This window comes from Prionailurus viverrinus, chromosome B2 (assembly GCF_022837055.1).
Source record: "Prionailurus viverrinus isolate Anna chromosome B2, UM_Priviv_1.0, whole genome shotgun sequence".
NCBI classification, from domain to species: domain Eukaryota; kingdom Metazoa; phylum Chordata; class Mammalia; order Carnivora; family Felidae; genus Prionailurus; species Prionailurus viverrinus.
Genome location: NC_062565.1, coordinates 136,784,718 through 136,799,101, shown reverse-complemented (window position 1 = coordinate 136,799,101; position 14,384 = coordinate 136,784,718). Strand labels below are relative to the sequence as shown.

The following is a 14,384-nucleotide window of genomic DNA, read 5'->3' as shown; positions in this document are numbered from 1 at the left end:
AGATAAAGAGCAATGCTGTCCTAATTCCTCATGATAATCTACGGTTAGTCTCAATAACGTGCATGAGTTAGAACAAATAGGGAAGATATTTTCCAAGTACCTTTTGAACTTCAAAAAACGCTTCTTTCCCTGGCATACCATTAATAGGTTGGTGGGGAGAAGACACTGCCATCATCATTGTATCTGATCACGTGTGCTAATTTTTTTTTTAAGTTAAAAAAAATTAAGTAATCTCTACACACAACATGGGGCTCGAACTCACAACCCTGAGATCAAGAGTTGAGCCGCCCTTCTGACTGATCTGGCTAGACACCCCCTGTTTTCTAGTTTTTAAGCGAGGGGTTGCTCATGTGGTGATGAGGGTAAGATATCAAGAAAGGGGCGCCTGGATGGCGCAGTCGGTTAAGCGTCCGACTTCAGCCAGGTCACGATCTCGCGGTCCGTGAGTTCGAGCCCCCACGTCGGGCTCTGGGCTGATGGCTCGGAGCCTGGAGCCTGCTTCCCATTCTGTGTCTCCCTCTCTCTCTGCCCCTCCTCTGTTCATGCTCTGTCTCTCTCTGTCCCAAAAATAAATAAACGTTGTAAAAAAAAATTAAAAAAAAAAAAAAAAAGAAAGACAAAGTATGTAATGTGAATATGCAATCATTTTACAATTCAAGTTCTGCTGCCTTCATCTCACTCGTCTGTGTATGGGCAGTGGGGGAGAGTAACAGCCCTTAAGGGACAGCTTTTCCCTGCTTCCAGAAAAGGAAACTCATTCCTAAGCACAAAAATATTATCAGTCCAATCCCTTCCTGTTCATTGTGAAATTTAAATGCTCCGTGCATAACATACTACTGCAGAGGACTAGAACTCTCTTTCACATTATGTAGATGAGTAATCTGATATTTAATTAACACTTAAGGCCAGTTTTAAAAGCCTTCGTTGCTTCTCAAGATTCTGACCAACTGAAGACTAGTCACTATAAATCTTCCTTATCAGGTTAACTTTTAAAGGAAAAAAAAAAAAGATAGTTCAAACTCCCTGTTATTTCTACTTCATCCACCACAAAATGTTTCTTCGCAGTTCGATTTTTGGAGGTAAGAATTTCTGTACACCTCCTGGCACGAAATTTTGCCACATCCTCCATACCAACATGATAATAGAATTTAAGCTCAGAAAGTAATCAATCCAATTGCTTGAAGCTGCCTTTAAAAATAGTGCTTCCAACTATTTCTGTTCATTTGTCTATCTATGGGGATTATCTGAACCAGTTTTTAGAAGCCCTACATGTACCCCAGGTTTGTTACCTATTAATTACTTCGAAAAAGAAACACCTTCCTTTCCCGTAAGAAACTCGCCAAGTGATAAACCAGATAGGGAATATACTAAAGATTGTGCTACACGAAAAAAGCACCCAAAAGAAAGTTCTAATCACAGAACCCCACCCCCCAGCTGTGACACCCTACAAACCACCCTCCCAGGCAGCCTCTCTCAGGGTTTGGGATTTCTAGGTTTCATTCACAGTAAAGTCACGAGCTAGAAAAAATTAAAAATTTTGTTTTCAATTTATTTCATTTTGCAAAATGCATATTTTGCATTTTGTCTATTCGATGATAGATCTTAGGTATCTCGTAAACCTTCATGCTACAGAAATGGTAGAAAGGCTTACAGTATTAACTTGAGGAAGGAATTCTGAGGAAATCTCCAAGTAAACAAGCTAATCTATAGGAAGTGAGAGCTATTTTTAGTTTTGCTACACTTTCACATTCATTTAAAATTCCACAGAAGAATCAGGCTTTGCAGAAGCAATTATATTGAGAAAAATGTAAAGTCTAGAAATTCTATACTTCCCTTTTAAGCAAATACGTAGATTTGGTGAGTGGTCTCAAATAGCAACGAGCTGATCTTAGAAATCTAAATTAGCAGATGGGAGTTTTCTTCCTGATGAGTGGCAAAGGGAGAGAGAAGGAGAAAACAGGCAGGTTCCAAAGGAGTCAGGCTACAGTACAATTGGATTAATGATCAAATAAATACAATTTAGAAAAGTTGTCAGTACCTTCTCCAAGTCTGATATATATATATATATATATATATATATATAACTCATTTGCTAGGGGTAGGAATTAAGTATCAGAATTCATGCTCACAACTAGATTTCTAGAAAGGACGCTTTAAAAACATACATTCCTACTATTAGTGCCTAAATGCTGCTACCTGCTAGCCCATCAACCTTGTACTATGTGTTCATTAAAACCATCACTGAAACCACAGCTAACATCTTAGACCCGCCCCCACCCCATCAATCGCCAAGTGCACCTTCACTGAAAGTTTCTAATAATCAGGTCAAAAGGCCAAACAGCGTGATTATCTCAAAACCAGGAATTTACTTTTTTATGGCTACAAGAGATTAGGTTAGGCTTTCACACCGATTTTTCCAATTCGCCCCCATCTACCACGTCTCTCTCTTCAGCTGGTGCTGTTCTCCCGCCCCTGAAAAACTACACTGAGAGTCTCCCCTAAGTACCTACAGGAAGACTCCCGCCGAGGCGAAAGGAAAACGCCGGGTGTGTCGGGTTCTTGCTGAGCCAGAGAGCGAATGCTCTTCTGATTGGCATTCGTGTCCGTCTGCCGACCTTCCCATCGGTGTGTTCAGCCACGGACCTCGAAACTCTCCACCCAAACCCAGGTGAGAGGCGAAGGGCGCACGTATTCCACCTGCTACGGGCGCAGAACGCAACGGCCCGGCTCCCGCCTTACCTGTGATGGTGATGATGCCCAGCATAGTTACTAGCACACCCGCAGGTGAGAACAGCGGGTCCTGGCCGGCCTTTGGCGGCGGGCTGACGCGCCACGCGGTCTTGCCAACCCCGTGCGGCCTCGCTGCGATCAGCAAGGAGTAACCGCCAAGCCACCCTCAGAGGATCCGGGACAACGAAAGGTGCCTTCGGAGCTGCGGCAGAAAGGGGCCGAGGGTGCATCGCGCCCGCTAATTATAGGAGGCCCCACCCCCGGCCGCCCACCCAGCGGGGGGCTGGGACCCGGCCCCGCCCCCCCCCCCCCCCCCCCCCCGCGCGCTGGGACTTGGCACAGCGCGGGCGTCACGTGCTTTATTTTAAAGGCGAGGAGCCCTCCCCCGCGCTGGTCTCCGTTAATGGTCAGCGAGGCTCTGCAAAGCGACCCGGGGAGGGTTTAGAAGTTGCTGGGATGCATAACCCAGAGTCAGCAACATTTTATCAGAACCGTTACTTCATTCCTGGCGCTGATTTACGACTTCTGTGTCTCAGCTTTTAGCCTTACTTAAAGCAAATAACCGCACAGATACTACGTTCTACGGCCAGTTTTTACAGCACGTCCTGTATCCTGGTTTGTGTGAAGGCTGATGAGGTGCAAAGCACTGTTTGCTTTTTAGCACCTAGAATATTTCATATTTTTACCATGTTTGACACACACAAGGTGCGCTGATCTGGGGATGGCCACTCATCTCGGTTGTTCCATTTCTTGGTCTTTGAGATGGGCGGTTACAAGGCAAACTCTGTCCCCAACACTGGATCGAGGAAACTTTTTTTTTTAAAAAACATTTTTATTTACTTTTGAGAGACAGAGTGTGAGCAGGGGAGGGGCAGAGAAAGAGGGAGACACAGAATCGGAAGCAGGCTCCAGGCTCCGAGCTGACAGCACAGAGCCCGACGGGGTGGGGGTGGGGGCGGGGGACTTGAACCCACCAACGGTGAGATCATGACCTGAGCTGAAGTTGGACGCTCAACCAACTGAGCCGCCCAGGCACGCCCCTCGAGGAAACTTTTAAAAAGCCCAAATACTTGAGCAATAGGTCTGTGTTTTATTTTTATGATGTAAGTTAACTAAATTTTTAGATCAAACTATGCCATCTTCCAAAATGCAGACACTGTCCTATCTCTAATATACAAGCAACGCTGCATGGAAATCGGTCAGAACCTACATTAAAAATTCTGAAAATTTCAGGCAGCCCTGAATTCTTAACATTTTTTTCCCCTGAAACTTTAGAATGTTCTACATAAAAACACAAGATAAGTGACAAACAAGTCTTACAATTCTGACCCTCTTTTCTATAACAATTTTCTGTTAGGGTAGGTCTGTGTAGGCTCCCTGGCTGTGCCGCCTCCTTTTCCCCCTTGTACTATTTATCACCACATGCCTTGCCTGCCTGGCCCCCTTTACCACAGGCTCTTCCCCTGGGCAAACATAAGAACGGTTTACTATTGCTCTTCTCTTCAGATGGAGAAGCTCAGATCTTGTTCGTTACTGGGTGGGGGGCAGAGAGAGGCCTGGGGCGGACCAGAGTGGGCAGAGTGAAGAGAAGGGTGGGGGAGAAGGGTCGAGAAAAAGCTGAGCACAGAGATGCTGGCTGGAACTTAGTTGCTTCTTCTGGCCACCAGGAGGCGCAACACACCAGGGTCAGGCCTAAACTGAGCAGAGTTAAGGCGGCAACGTCCCCAGCAATCAAGCCCTGTTAACCAAAATCAGTTTCAGCCTCTCCACTGACCGGGCTTCTCTCTTCTATCCCAGCAAACACCCAGCCTGGCCGTTAAGGGCCCGTGGGAACAGGGAGTGATGAGCTCCTTGTCCTAACGGCTGGGATCTGATTCCCAAAGCAAGCCACTTTCTAACCTTTCATCTTCTCTAGAAGACTCTTAACTCGGGTTCACAAATAGCTTCAATTATATTGAGAGTCTGGTGTGTGTGAAATACTGCCGGTGGAACGGTCCGGTCCCTCTGTAGCGCACAGTTAAGGGGTCGGGTCACAGCAGCTCTGTATTTCTCCCCTCTCCCCGCCTACACCTGCAGCCCCAGCGCTGGGGAGTCCTGGCTGTAACAGATCATGGATAAAAGAGACTCTGGAGGCTGCACTGGTGGTCTGTTACATTAAATGACTGCTCTACAGCCTTCCTAAGCATGTGTATCAGTCCAAACAGTGTGTCCCCCGTCCCTCCCGCCCCCATGGAGCCCACACCACTTCTTCAACTCTCCCAGGAGCCCCAACTACCTCGGGGACCTATGGTCTCAGTAATACCTCACTACTCAGCACTAACTGTTGGGGACAGCACATGGCCATCATCTGCCACCTCTGAAATACACATGTCCCACTTATGGGTATGTCTTGTTGATTCTGACCTTGCTTAACTGTGCTACCAGCTCCTTTCCTTCCTGGAAGTCCAACTTCTAACAGAAGGACCGGCACCAGAAGCTCCACGAGCTGGACTGGAGGAAACTTCACTAGTTAACAAATTTAAGGCCCCGAACAACACTTGCAAAGATAAATGGAGGGGTGACTGCGGGGGGGGGCAGGGCTCAGTCCGTTGAGTGTGTCTGACTTCAGTTCAAGAAGTATCTCACAAGGGGCGCCTGGGTGGCGCAGTCGGTTAAGCGTCCGACTTCAGCCAGGTCATGATCTCGCAGTCCGTGAGTTCGAGCCCCGCGTCGGGCTCTGGGCTGATGGCTCAGAGCCTGGAGCCTGTTTCCGATTCTGTGTCTCCCTCTCTCTCTGCCCCTCCCCCGTTCATGCTCTGTCTCTCTCTGTCCCAAAAATAAATAAACGTTGAAAAAAAAAAAAAAAAGAAGTATCTCACAGTTCATGAGTTCAAGCCCCACATCAGGCTTGTTGCTGTCAGTGCAAAGCCCGCTTCAGATCCTCTGTTTACCACCCACCCCCCAGCTCTGCCCTTCCCCCTCTCAAAAATAAATAAAAATTAAAAAAAAAAAAAAAGATAAATGTACTGCTGTGTAATTTTGTTAAGCTTTTTCTTTTTAAGACACTGGTAAAGATACTAACACATCTTATCTGCTATTCTTATAGAAGTAGTTAAGACCACAAGGCAGGGGCGCCTGGGTGGCTCAATCGGTTAAGCGTCCGACTTCGATTCAGGTCACGATCTCGCAGTCCGTGAGTTCGAGCCCCGCGTCGGGCTCTGGGCTGATGGCTCAGAGCCTGGAGCCTGCTTCCGATTCTGTGTCTCCCTCTCTCTCTCTGCCCCTCCCCCGTTCATGCTCTGTCCCCCGTTCATGCTCTGTCCCCCGTTCATGCTCTGTCTCTCTCTGTCTCAAAAATAAATAAACGTTAAAAAATAATAATAAAAAAAAAAAACACAAGGCAGAGAGCAGAGCAAGAAAGGTGGCAAGTTGTTGACTCTCAGCAGATAGTTCTCCTTTGATCTCCCCCTTTAAGAGTAACCCAAGGACAGGGCGTGTGTGGCAGCTGCTGGCTAAGCCTCGGTGTGTCTGCATTTACAAAGAAAAGTCATCAATCAGGATGAAAGCAGAAGTAAAGATCAGAACTAGGGTCAGTATACAATGCAGCAAACTTTTTCTTTTGTTATCACTTCCATTCCCTGTTTTTATTAAAGTAAAATTATAGGGGAAGAGACCATCACCCAAAGCACAAATTATGTTCTGGAAGATACTTACCATATCACAAATAGGTAGAGGACAGAAAAGGTGTTTTCCCAAACCTGCATGGTTTGTTCAACAAATCTTTGCCACATTCTGGCTCTGTGTTAATTATGCTGTGCACCCAGGGATACAATTAGAGATTATCCTTGGCCCTGGGGAGGTCCTCTGGTGGCAGACACATCCGGAGGCCAAAGTGGGCACACTCTAATGTAGCTCACTTCAGAAACTATCCGAGCTAGCCTCTGACAGCACAGGATGTGTGAAGGGGTCAGCCCTCCCAGTCCTCCCAGGGGGGCGCAAAGGAAGACAGTCCACGCAGAGGGAGTGCCGTGAGCAAAGGCAAGAAGGACATGACAGTCGGTCAATGATGAGTTCCTTATAGCTTCAAGTTCAGAGTACATGGCGAGAACAACACAAGGGAAGAGACAGAGATGGTAGCTGAAATGAGAACGAGAAGTACATATCTGGGGCTTTTGAATTTGAATGACCACTTAATAGCTTTGTAACAAATAACCCAATTAAAAAAAAAAAACGGGCAAAAGGATCTACGTAGACATTTCTCTAAAGTACATACACAAATGTATAGACAGTGAGCGCCTGAAAAGACACTCGACATCATCAGCCATTAGGAAAATGCCAAACAAAACCATGAGATCCAATCTGCACCCACTAGGCGGGCTATGATCAGAAAGATGGCCAATAACAAGGAGTGGAGAAATCAGAACCTTTCTACATTGCTAGCGGAAATGTAAAATGGTGTAGCTGCTTTGGAAAACAGTCTAGCAGTTGTTCACAATGTTAAACATAGATTTACCATTATGACCCAGCAGCTCTGCTCCTAGATACATACCCAAGAGAAACAAACACCTGCATCCACACAAAAACTTGCACAGGAATACTGATGACAGCATTATTCACAGTAGCCCAAACTAGAAGCAACCTAAATATCCATCAACTGATGCATGGAAAACTAAGTTAGGTATATCATACAACAGCATGTTATTCAGCAGTAAAAAAGGAATTAAGTATACATGCTATTACATGGATAAAGAATGAAAAAATTGCTAAGTGAAAGAAACTAGTCACCAAAGAGCACATACTGACATAAATTCACTTTTATTTACTTCATTTATTTTACTTGGGGGGGGGGGGTTGCATGCAAGCTGGGGAGAGAGGCAGAGGGAGAATCGCAAGCAGGCTCCGTGCTCGGTGCAGAGCCCGACGTGGGGCTCGATCCCACAATCCTGGGGTCACGACCTGAGGCAAGATCAAGAGTCAGACGCTCAACAACCGACTGAGCCAACCTGGTGCCTCTAATTCCATTTATGTGAAATATCCAGAATAGGCAAACTGACAGAAAGTGGACTAATGGGTGCCTAGAACCAGAGGGGTGGGGAGAGGGGGACTGACTGCTAACAGGTTTGGGGGTTCTTTAGGAGAGGATGGAAATGTTCTGAAATTCATGGTGGTGCTGGTGGTACAATCTGCCTCGGTCTGGGGGGCAGTGGGGGAGGGAGGGCAGGCCCAGCAGACAAACAGCCAGTAGAAGGACACCATAAGGACACCTCTCTTTCCTGAGAGGGAGGGGACAGGGGCACATACACCAGAACAAGCACCAATACCACCTTCCTTCACGGCCTCCAAGGGGGCTTGAGTATTAAACCCAAATATGAAACGCGGGGAAATGGGGAGATAGACACCAAACCCAGGTCTCCCCACCCCCTTTCACTGCCTTTCCAAGATGGCGGTAACCTGGAGGAGAATCAACCAACAACCCGTAAGTCGCTTCTTTTTTCCTATGGCTGGAAGAGAGCAGGTGAAATCAAAGGGAGCGTTGTTCACCACTGGGACGCTAAAAGGCTTCAAGGTAATCTAAGGATGAGCTCAAAATTGCAGAAAGAGAGGAACGCAGACACTGTCTCAATGACATTAGCAAGTCACATGCAGGATGGGTAGGTTCTCCTGGGCTCTGTCCCCATGCTACATACCCAGACAAATACCAGCTAATTGAATCTTATGGTCCAGCTGAATTGGACATGTTTATATAGAGACATGGCTATTCTGACTCAAAGTCCTCAACAAATAATCTGAAGAGTTCCTCAAGGGGAATGTTGTAGACACCAAATGACAGATACAGATTTATGTTTGAGAATGTTTACTGCTTGGGATGTACAATATGTAAAGAGCCGATGTGTCCCACTAGTAGGAAAATGGTGTATCTCATCCCTTCGGTGGAATATTTGGCAAAAACAACATATGTGCAGTAGTTGATGACAAGGAAAATGGCTACATCAATATATAAGTTCACAGCTTTATTCAGGATAAAAGCTGGTATAAACTACATATTGAATATAATCTCAATGTTGCTTTTTATTACGTATGTATTTTTGAGAGAAAGAGCACGGACGTGAGCAGGAGCAAGGCAGAGGGGGAGGGGGAGAGAAGACTCCTAAGCCCACTTGGGGCTCAATCTCCTGACCCTGAGATGATGACCTGAGCAGAAATTGAGAGTCAGATGCTTAACAGAGAGAGCCATTCAGATGCCCCGCAATTTTGCTTTTTAAAATTCATATGTACCAAAAAGAATTAAAAGAAAAGAAAGAGAATGAGATAAAATAAAATGCATATGTACCTGAGGCTGAGGAAGAAAACCCAGGAAGAAAAACAACAAAAGCCAACCACAGTGGAATTATGGGCAATCTCTATCTCAGTATTTTCCTACATTTTACAAATCTTCCACAGCTTTGTTGCTTTTATGGTCAGAATGCGAGCATATTAGATGCCTGGCTCTGGGTTGGATAGGGTGGTCCAGCACTCCCAGACCTTGAATCTAGGAGTACTTCTGATATTCTATAAAAAAAAAGCACAGTGGTCCAAATGATCCTGATCTTCAACTCTCCAACCACTGGAACATATAAATTAGCGAGCTAAAAGCACATTAAATTTTCAGTGTGATCTTTTAAAAATTATGAAGAAAAACGTGCCTTACTACCAGATCTGGTCGGATACATGAACAGGAATCAATTATTTCCTGAATGCCTTGTGTTCAAATCTTCGATTCATCTTAAGCCTGAATATCTCTGTCTTTGGTATTGCCCCAAAGTAGAGTCTGAAAAGCTAGCTTCTAGTTCTGCTTCTGCTAGCTATATGGCTAGGGGCAAAGTATTTAAGTCTCTGGGCTTCAACTGATTGGGGGAATAAATATGTCACCCAAAGTAATGTTATTCTGAGGTTAACACCAGCACTATTGAGTATATTTTAGAAGCAGAATAAATGTTAGCTATTAACATTTATTAATATTTATCACTGTAAACCATGCATCTCTCAACAGGGGTGATATTGCTTTCAATGGAAAGAAAACTGGTTCATGAGGAGGAGGCTATGTGTATATGAGGCATAGATAGATAGATAGATAGATAGATAGATAGATAGTTAGATAACCTAAACTGATACACAATTCATCTATGCTATTCAAATTTTAGGGGGTGCACTAGGAAAATATCTAAAAACATTCCTTTCTGGGGTGATAATGAAAAGAAGGTTGAGAAGTAGTCTTTAATACAGATAAGCCGCATTTTAAAGAATTCTTTGAAAAATATTTCTGGAAAGGCAAGAGTGCTACTTTTTCATCAGTTTTTCAGAAATGCATGGTAATGAGAGAAGTATCACCTTGTGCTAGAAGTAATCATTCTGAGCACCTTTTCCTCTCGCTTTTCCAGAGAGGATCTTAATTTGCCTGGAGTCTTAACCAAAGGAATCAAGGGGTTGGGGGCGGGGGGCGGGGTGGCCAGCGGGGACAAGCTGAAGGTAGACTCGGAACAATAATAGTTATTTACCCCCCACCCCCAGAGCCCACTAGCATTCGGCATCTGTCCTCCTGAACCACGGTGTGAATCCCCAAGCAAGCAACATATACAACTTCCAATTTTCTAATAGCCGCATCAAAATGAATCTGAAAAAATGAGGTTAACCTAGTATCAACATAATATTATGGCAACCTGTACTCAATATGAAAAATCACTAATGAGATAGTTTACATTCCTTTTTTTTTTTTTTGTACTAAGTCTTTGAAACCCAGTATGTATTTCACTCACAAAGCACAACTCAAATAGGATTAGCAAAATGTTCAAGTGCTATGTGGCTGCAGCACAGCTCTGAAACTACAAAATACTGAATGTTCCCCTCTTTCTGCGACTTTTCCAATGACAATCCTATCCTGCTTTAATCTCCTAGCTTTCTGGACAGAAATTACAAGACACCCAATCACAGAACTGCCCTCACTACTTCAGGGTCCAGTTTAGAGTTGACCCTTTCCACTCTCCTAGAATTATCTAGCATTAGCCCAGATCCTATAACAAGGCCCTTCCACTTCCCCATTACAAAGACTTCCATGCAGGAATCCTCCCTTGGTTTAGCACTTAAATAAATCTAACTTGGTTGGACTACAGATGAGTTCCTGGTGGCCTCAATGTGGCAAGGAATTAAATTCCCATTGATGGATTTAGTTGGTACACCTGTCTTTTTCGTCATCTCTTAATTTGTTAATATATTTGAGTTAATGTTTCAATCTATTACTTTTCCCACCAACTTTCATTATAATCATACACAATGAAAAAGTGCTTTCAATGATTTGTTTTCATCTAAAAGGTCAACTTACTAGTATATTTAGACCGGCTTCAAAAATAAATGCAAAGCAAAAATTGACATTTGCAGGAGAAATATATTTAATCATGTAGTCACATGAATTACAATTTAGTTGCAAAGATGACTTTTTTTTACAAATCTAGAGTGTGATAGTTAAAAGCATGTGCTTTTTTTTTTTTAAGTCAGTGTAAAATTTACCGCTCAGATAAAGAGTAAATTCTGGATGACAGCAGGTTTAACTTCCACTCCCTCCAAGAAACATACTCCTGGATCACCAAGATTTAATGCATAAACTTCAAGGTCAGGAAAAGACAGAAAACATAAGAAATTTGACATGGTAACTGGTTTGACCCCCTCAATATACCTGCGTCCTGAACTATCAGTGGAAAAAGTAATTCAACTTATGCTATAGAAATCGCCTTTAAAAGCCTCAGACTGGGGTGCCTGGGTGGCTCAGTTGGTTGAGCGTCCGGCTTCGGCTCAGGAGCCAGGGGGCGAGGGAAATGGGAAGTTGTGGGGGGTTAAAACAATTTTTTTTAACATTTATTTAGTTTTGAGAGGGTAGGAGGGGCAGAGAGCGAGGGAGACAGAGAATTCAAAGCAGGCTCCGCTGAGAGCCCGATCCTGACCTCAGCCGAAGTCTGTGGATCAACCGACTGAGCCACTCAGGCACCCCAGAAGTTGTTTTCAATGTACAGAAGTTCAGTTTTGCAAGATGAAAACGGTTTTGGAGATGGATAGTGGTGATGGCCGTACACGGGAATGTACTGAATGCCACCGATCTGGGTGCTTAAAAGTGGTTAGGTTGGCAAATTTTGTTATGTGTGTCATTTTTTATTTAAAACAAAAAGACCCTAGGTCTCCCCTCCCACATTCTGCATAGCCAGACGCTCTTCACTTATCTACCCCAGAGGTGACTGGAGTGCACCTGAGTCTGGGAGGTGGGGAACAGACGCTCAAAGGCACACCAAAGCCCACTGTCCTGAAAAGCAAGTGGAGTTTATGCACACCGATCCCAGACTCTCCCCTACTGGGCTCCAAAGAGGAGACTGAACACTCCAGAAAACAAGAGTCTTCTTGGGGCAATTTGACCAGCCCAAGAAAAGAGATGTTAAGATCAACCAGATCACCTTTCCGGGATGGCCACGTTGTCCCAGTAACACAAGTCCTAAACAATTTTTAAATATGACAAAACAGCCCCTGAATCAGACATGTAACAAAAACACCTATTATAAAAGACCAAAAAAAGAAAAAAAAAAAAAAAAAAAAGCAATTTGGAAGAGACTGAGGCTATGCAGAGAAATAAACTTTCAAAGAAATCCTCAGAGAGATATTGCAGCCAAGAAAAAACAGGATACTTCAAAAATGAATTGTTTAGGAAAAAAATCAGTTCTTAGAAATTAAAAACAAAAATAACAAAGTTAAATCTAGTCTTAAGACATTTTCCCAGAAAACAGAGCCAAATACAAAGAGATAAATAATAGGAAAAAAAGGTTTTGATTAGGACCATTCTAGAAGGTCTAAAATCTGAATAAGAGTAATTCCAAAAAGACAACAAAGAAATAGAGAGGAATGGATGAAATAATTTCCCAGAAGCGAAGGGCATGGGTTTCTTGACTGAAAGAACTCCTAAGAACTCAGCTTGTTGGATAAATGGATTCACATGGAGATCCATTGTTGCAAGATTTCCAGAAGACTTTAAGAAACCATGAGCCATCCGAGGGATTAAGAACCAGATTCCAACAGTGATACACGTATCAAGACAACACTGACAGAATCCTAGTATGTTCGAGTGCATGAATGGAAATTAACACGACTGGGTGGATGTTTAAGGCCCACACTGGACACACATGAGAAAAATGCTTCTCTGTTGTAAAAAGTTCATTCCCTGAGCTTAGACAGTGAGGCCACTAGCTGGTGGCTCTGCAGGAAGCTACCAATGTACAAACTAAAGCATCTTTCATTCATTTGTAACAGGCAATGATTTGGAACTAAGTGGAGGTCATCTTACTGTCACCTTCAGCTACTGCATCAAGTCATGCAAGGCTGTATGCTTATGATCACGATGAGTGAATGCCAAAGAGTGACTTTAATTCCAACATTAGAAATACATCAAAGTATACTGACATTTTCTTCCCTCTATTTGGCTTTAGTTTGTTTAGCAACATCCTTGGTAAGGAGCCTCCTTCATTTGCTTCTCCATCAATGTACTTGTCTCCACTCCAAGCAATTCTTTCAGGACATCATACTTGGTATAAAGCAAACCAAGTTCTCACGTTTTCAAGAGGCTGAGGGGCACCTGGGTGGCTCAGTCGGTGGAGCGTCCGACTTCGGCTCACGTCATGATCTCACGGTCTGTGAGTTCGAGCCCCGCGTCGGGCTCTGTGCGGACAGCCCGGAGCCTGGAGCCTGCTTCGGATTCTGTGTCTCCCTCTCTCTCTGCCCCTCCCCTGCTCATGCTCTGTCTCTCTGTCTCAAAAATAAATAAAAACATTAAAAAAATAAAGAAAGAAAGAAGCTGAGAAATAAACTCTTCTTAAAAAGCAGGAATATTTATTTTTATTTTTTTAATTTTTTTTTTTTTAATTTTTTTTCAACGTTTATTTATTTTTGGAACAGAGAGAGACAGAGCATGAACGGGGGAGGGGCAGAGAGAGAAGGAGACACAGAATCGGAAGCAGGCTCCAGGCTCTGAGCCATCAGCCCAGAGCCTGACGTGGGGCTCGAACTCACGGACCGCGAGATCGTGACCTGAGCCGAAGTCGGACGCTTAACCGACTGAGCCACCCAGGCGCCCCAAAAAGCAGGAATATTTAAATTGAAACCCAGTTGTGCTTGGCAAGTTTCCATCAAGCACATGCATACTCGAAATACATAATAAGCACTGGCATTTTTCTTTAAACGTGAGACGGCTTATTTTCTCTGGAAATGTTTTGCCTAGAGAAGAAAAGATTAAAGGAAAGACAGGATAAATGTTTTCAAATACTTAGAGGGCTACCATGTGGAAAAAGGAGGTGAGTCCGTTCTATGTAGTTCCAGGAGGCAGTCCTGGGAACAGAGCAGAGCAGGTTTAAGCAGAAGAGCCGCCTGTATGGGGGGCAGAAGCCTGGTCTAGACCACCTCCAAGCTCCCTTTCACTAAGGCCACTAAACCAGATTTTGCAGATCATGCAGGCAGGTGTTCGGGGCTGAACTGTGCCCTCTGCACAGTTAAAGCCTGAAACCCCCAGCATAGCAGAATGCGCCTGTGTTTAGGGAGGTGATTAATTTAGAGAGAGATCCCTGTCATGGGCCAAATCCAACCTGACGGCATCCTTATAAAAAGCATGAGAC

At 44.2% G+C, this 14,384-nt stretch overlaps 1 protein-coding gene across 3 annotated transcripts in view; it reads right to left on the bottom strand.

Annotated features, from left to right (window-relative positions):
• The window catches only part of AKAP12 (A-kinase anchoring protein 12), a 104,348-nt gene that overhangs the window by 22,012 nt on the left and 67,952 nt on the right, over window positions 1-14,384 (bottom strand). The window contains exon 1 of one of the 3 annotated variants that reach the window (XM_047859580.1): window positions 2,740-2,937. The exons of the other annotated variants lie outside the window; for them this stretch is intronic. Coding sequence (XP_047715536.1) covers window positions 2,740-2,764 — 25 coding nt within the window. The 5' untranslated portion in view covers window positions 2,765-2,937. Of the gene's footprint in view, window positions 1-2,739; window positions 2,938-14,384 lie in introns of those variants that run through there. 3 annotated transcript variants of the gene reach the window in all.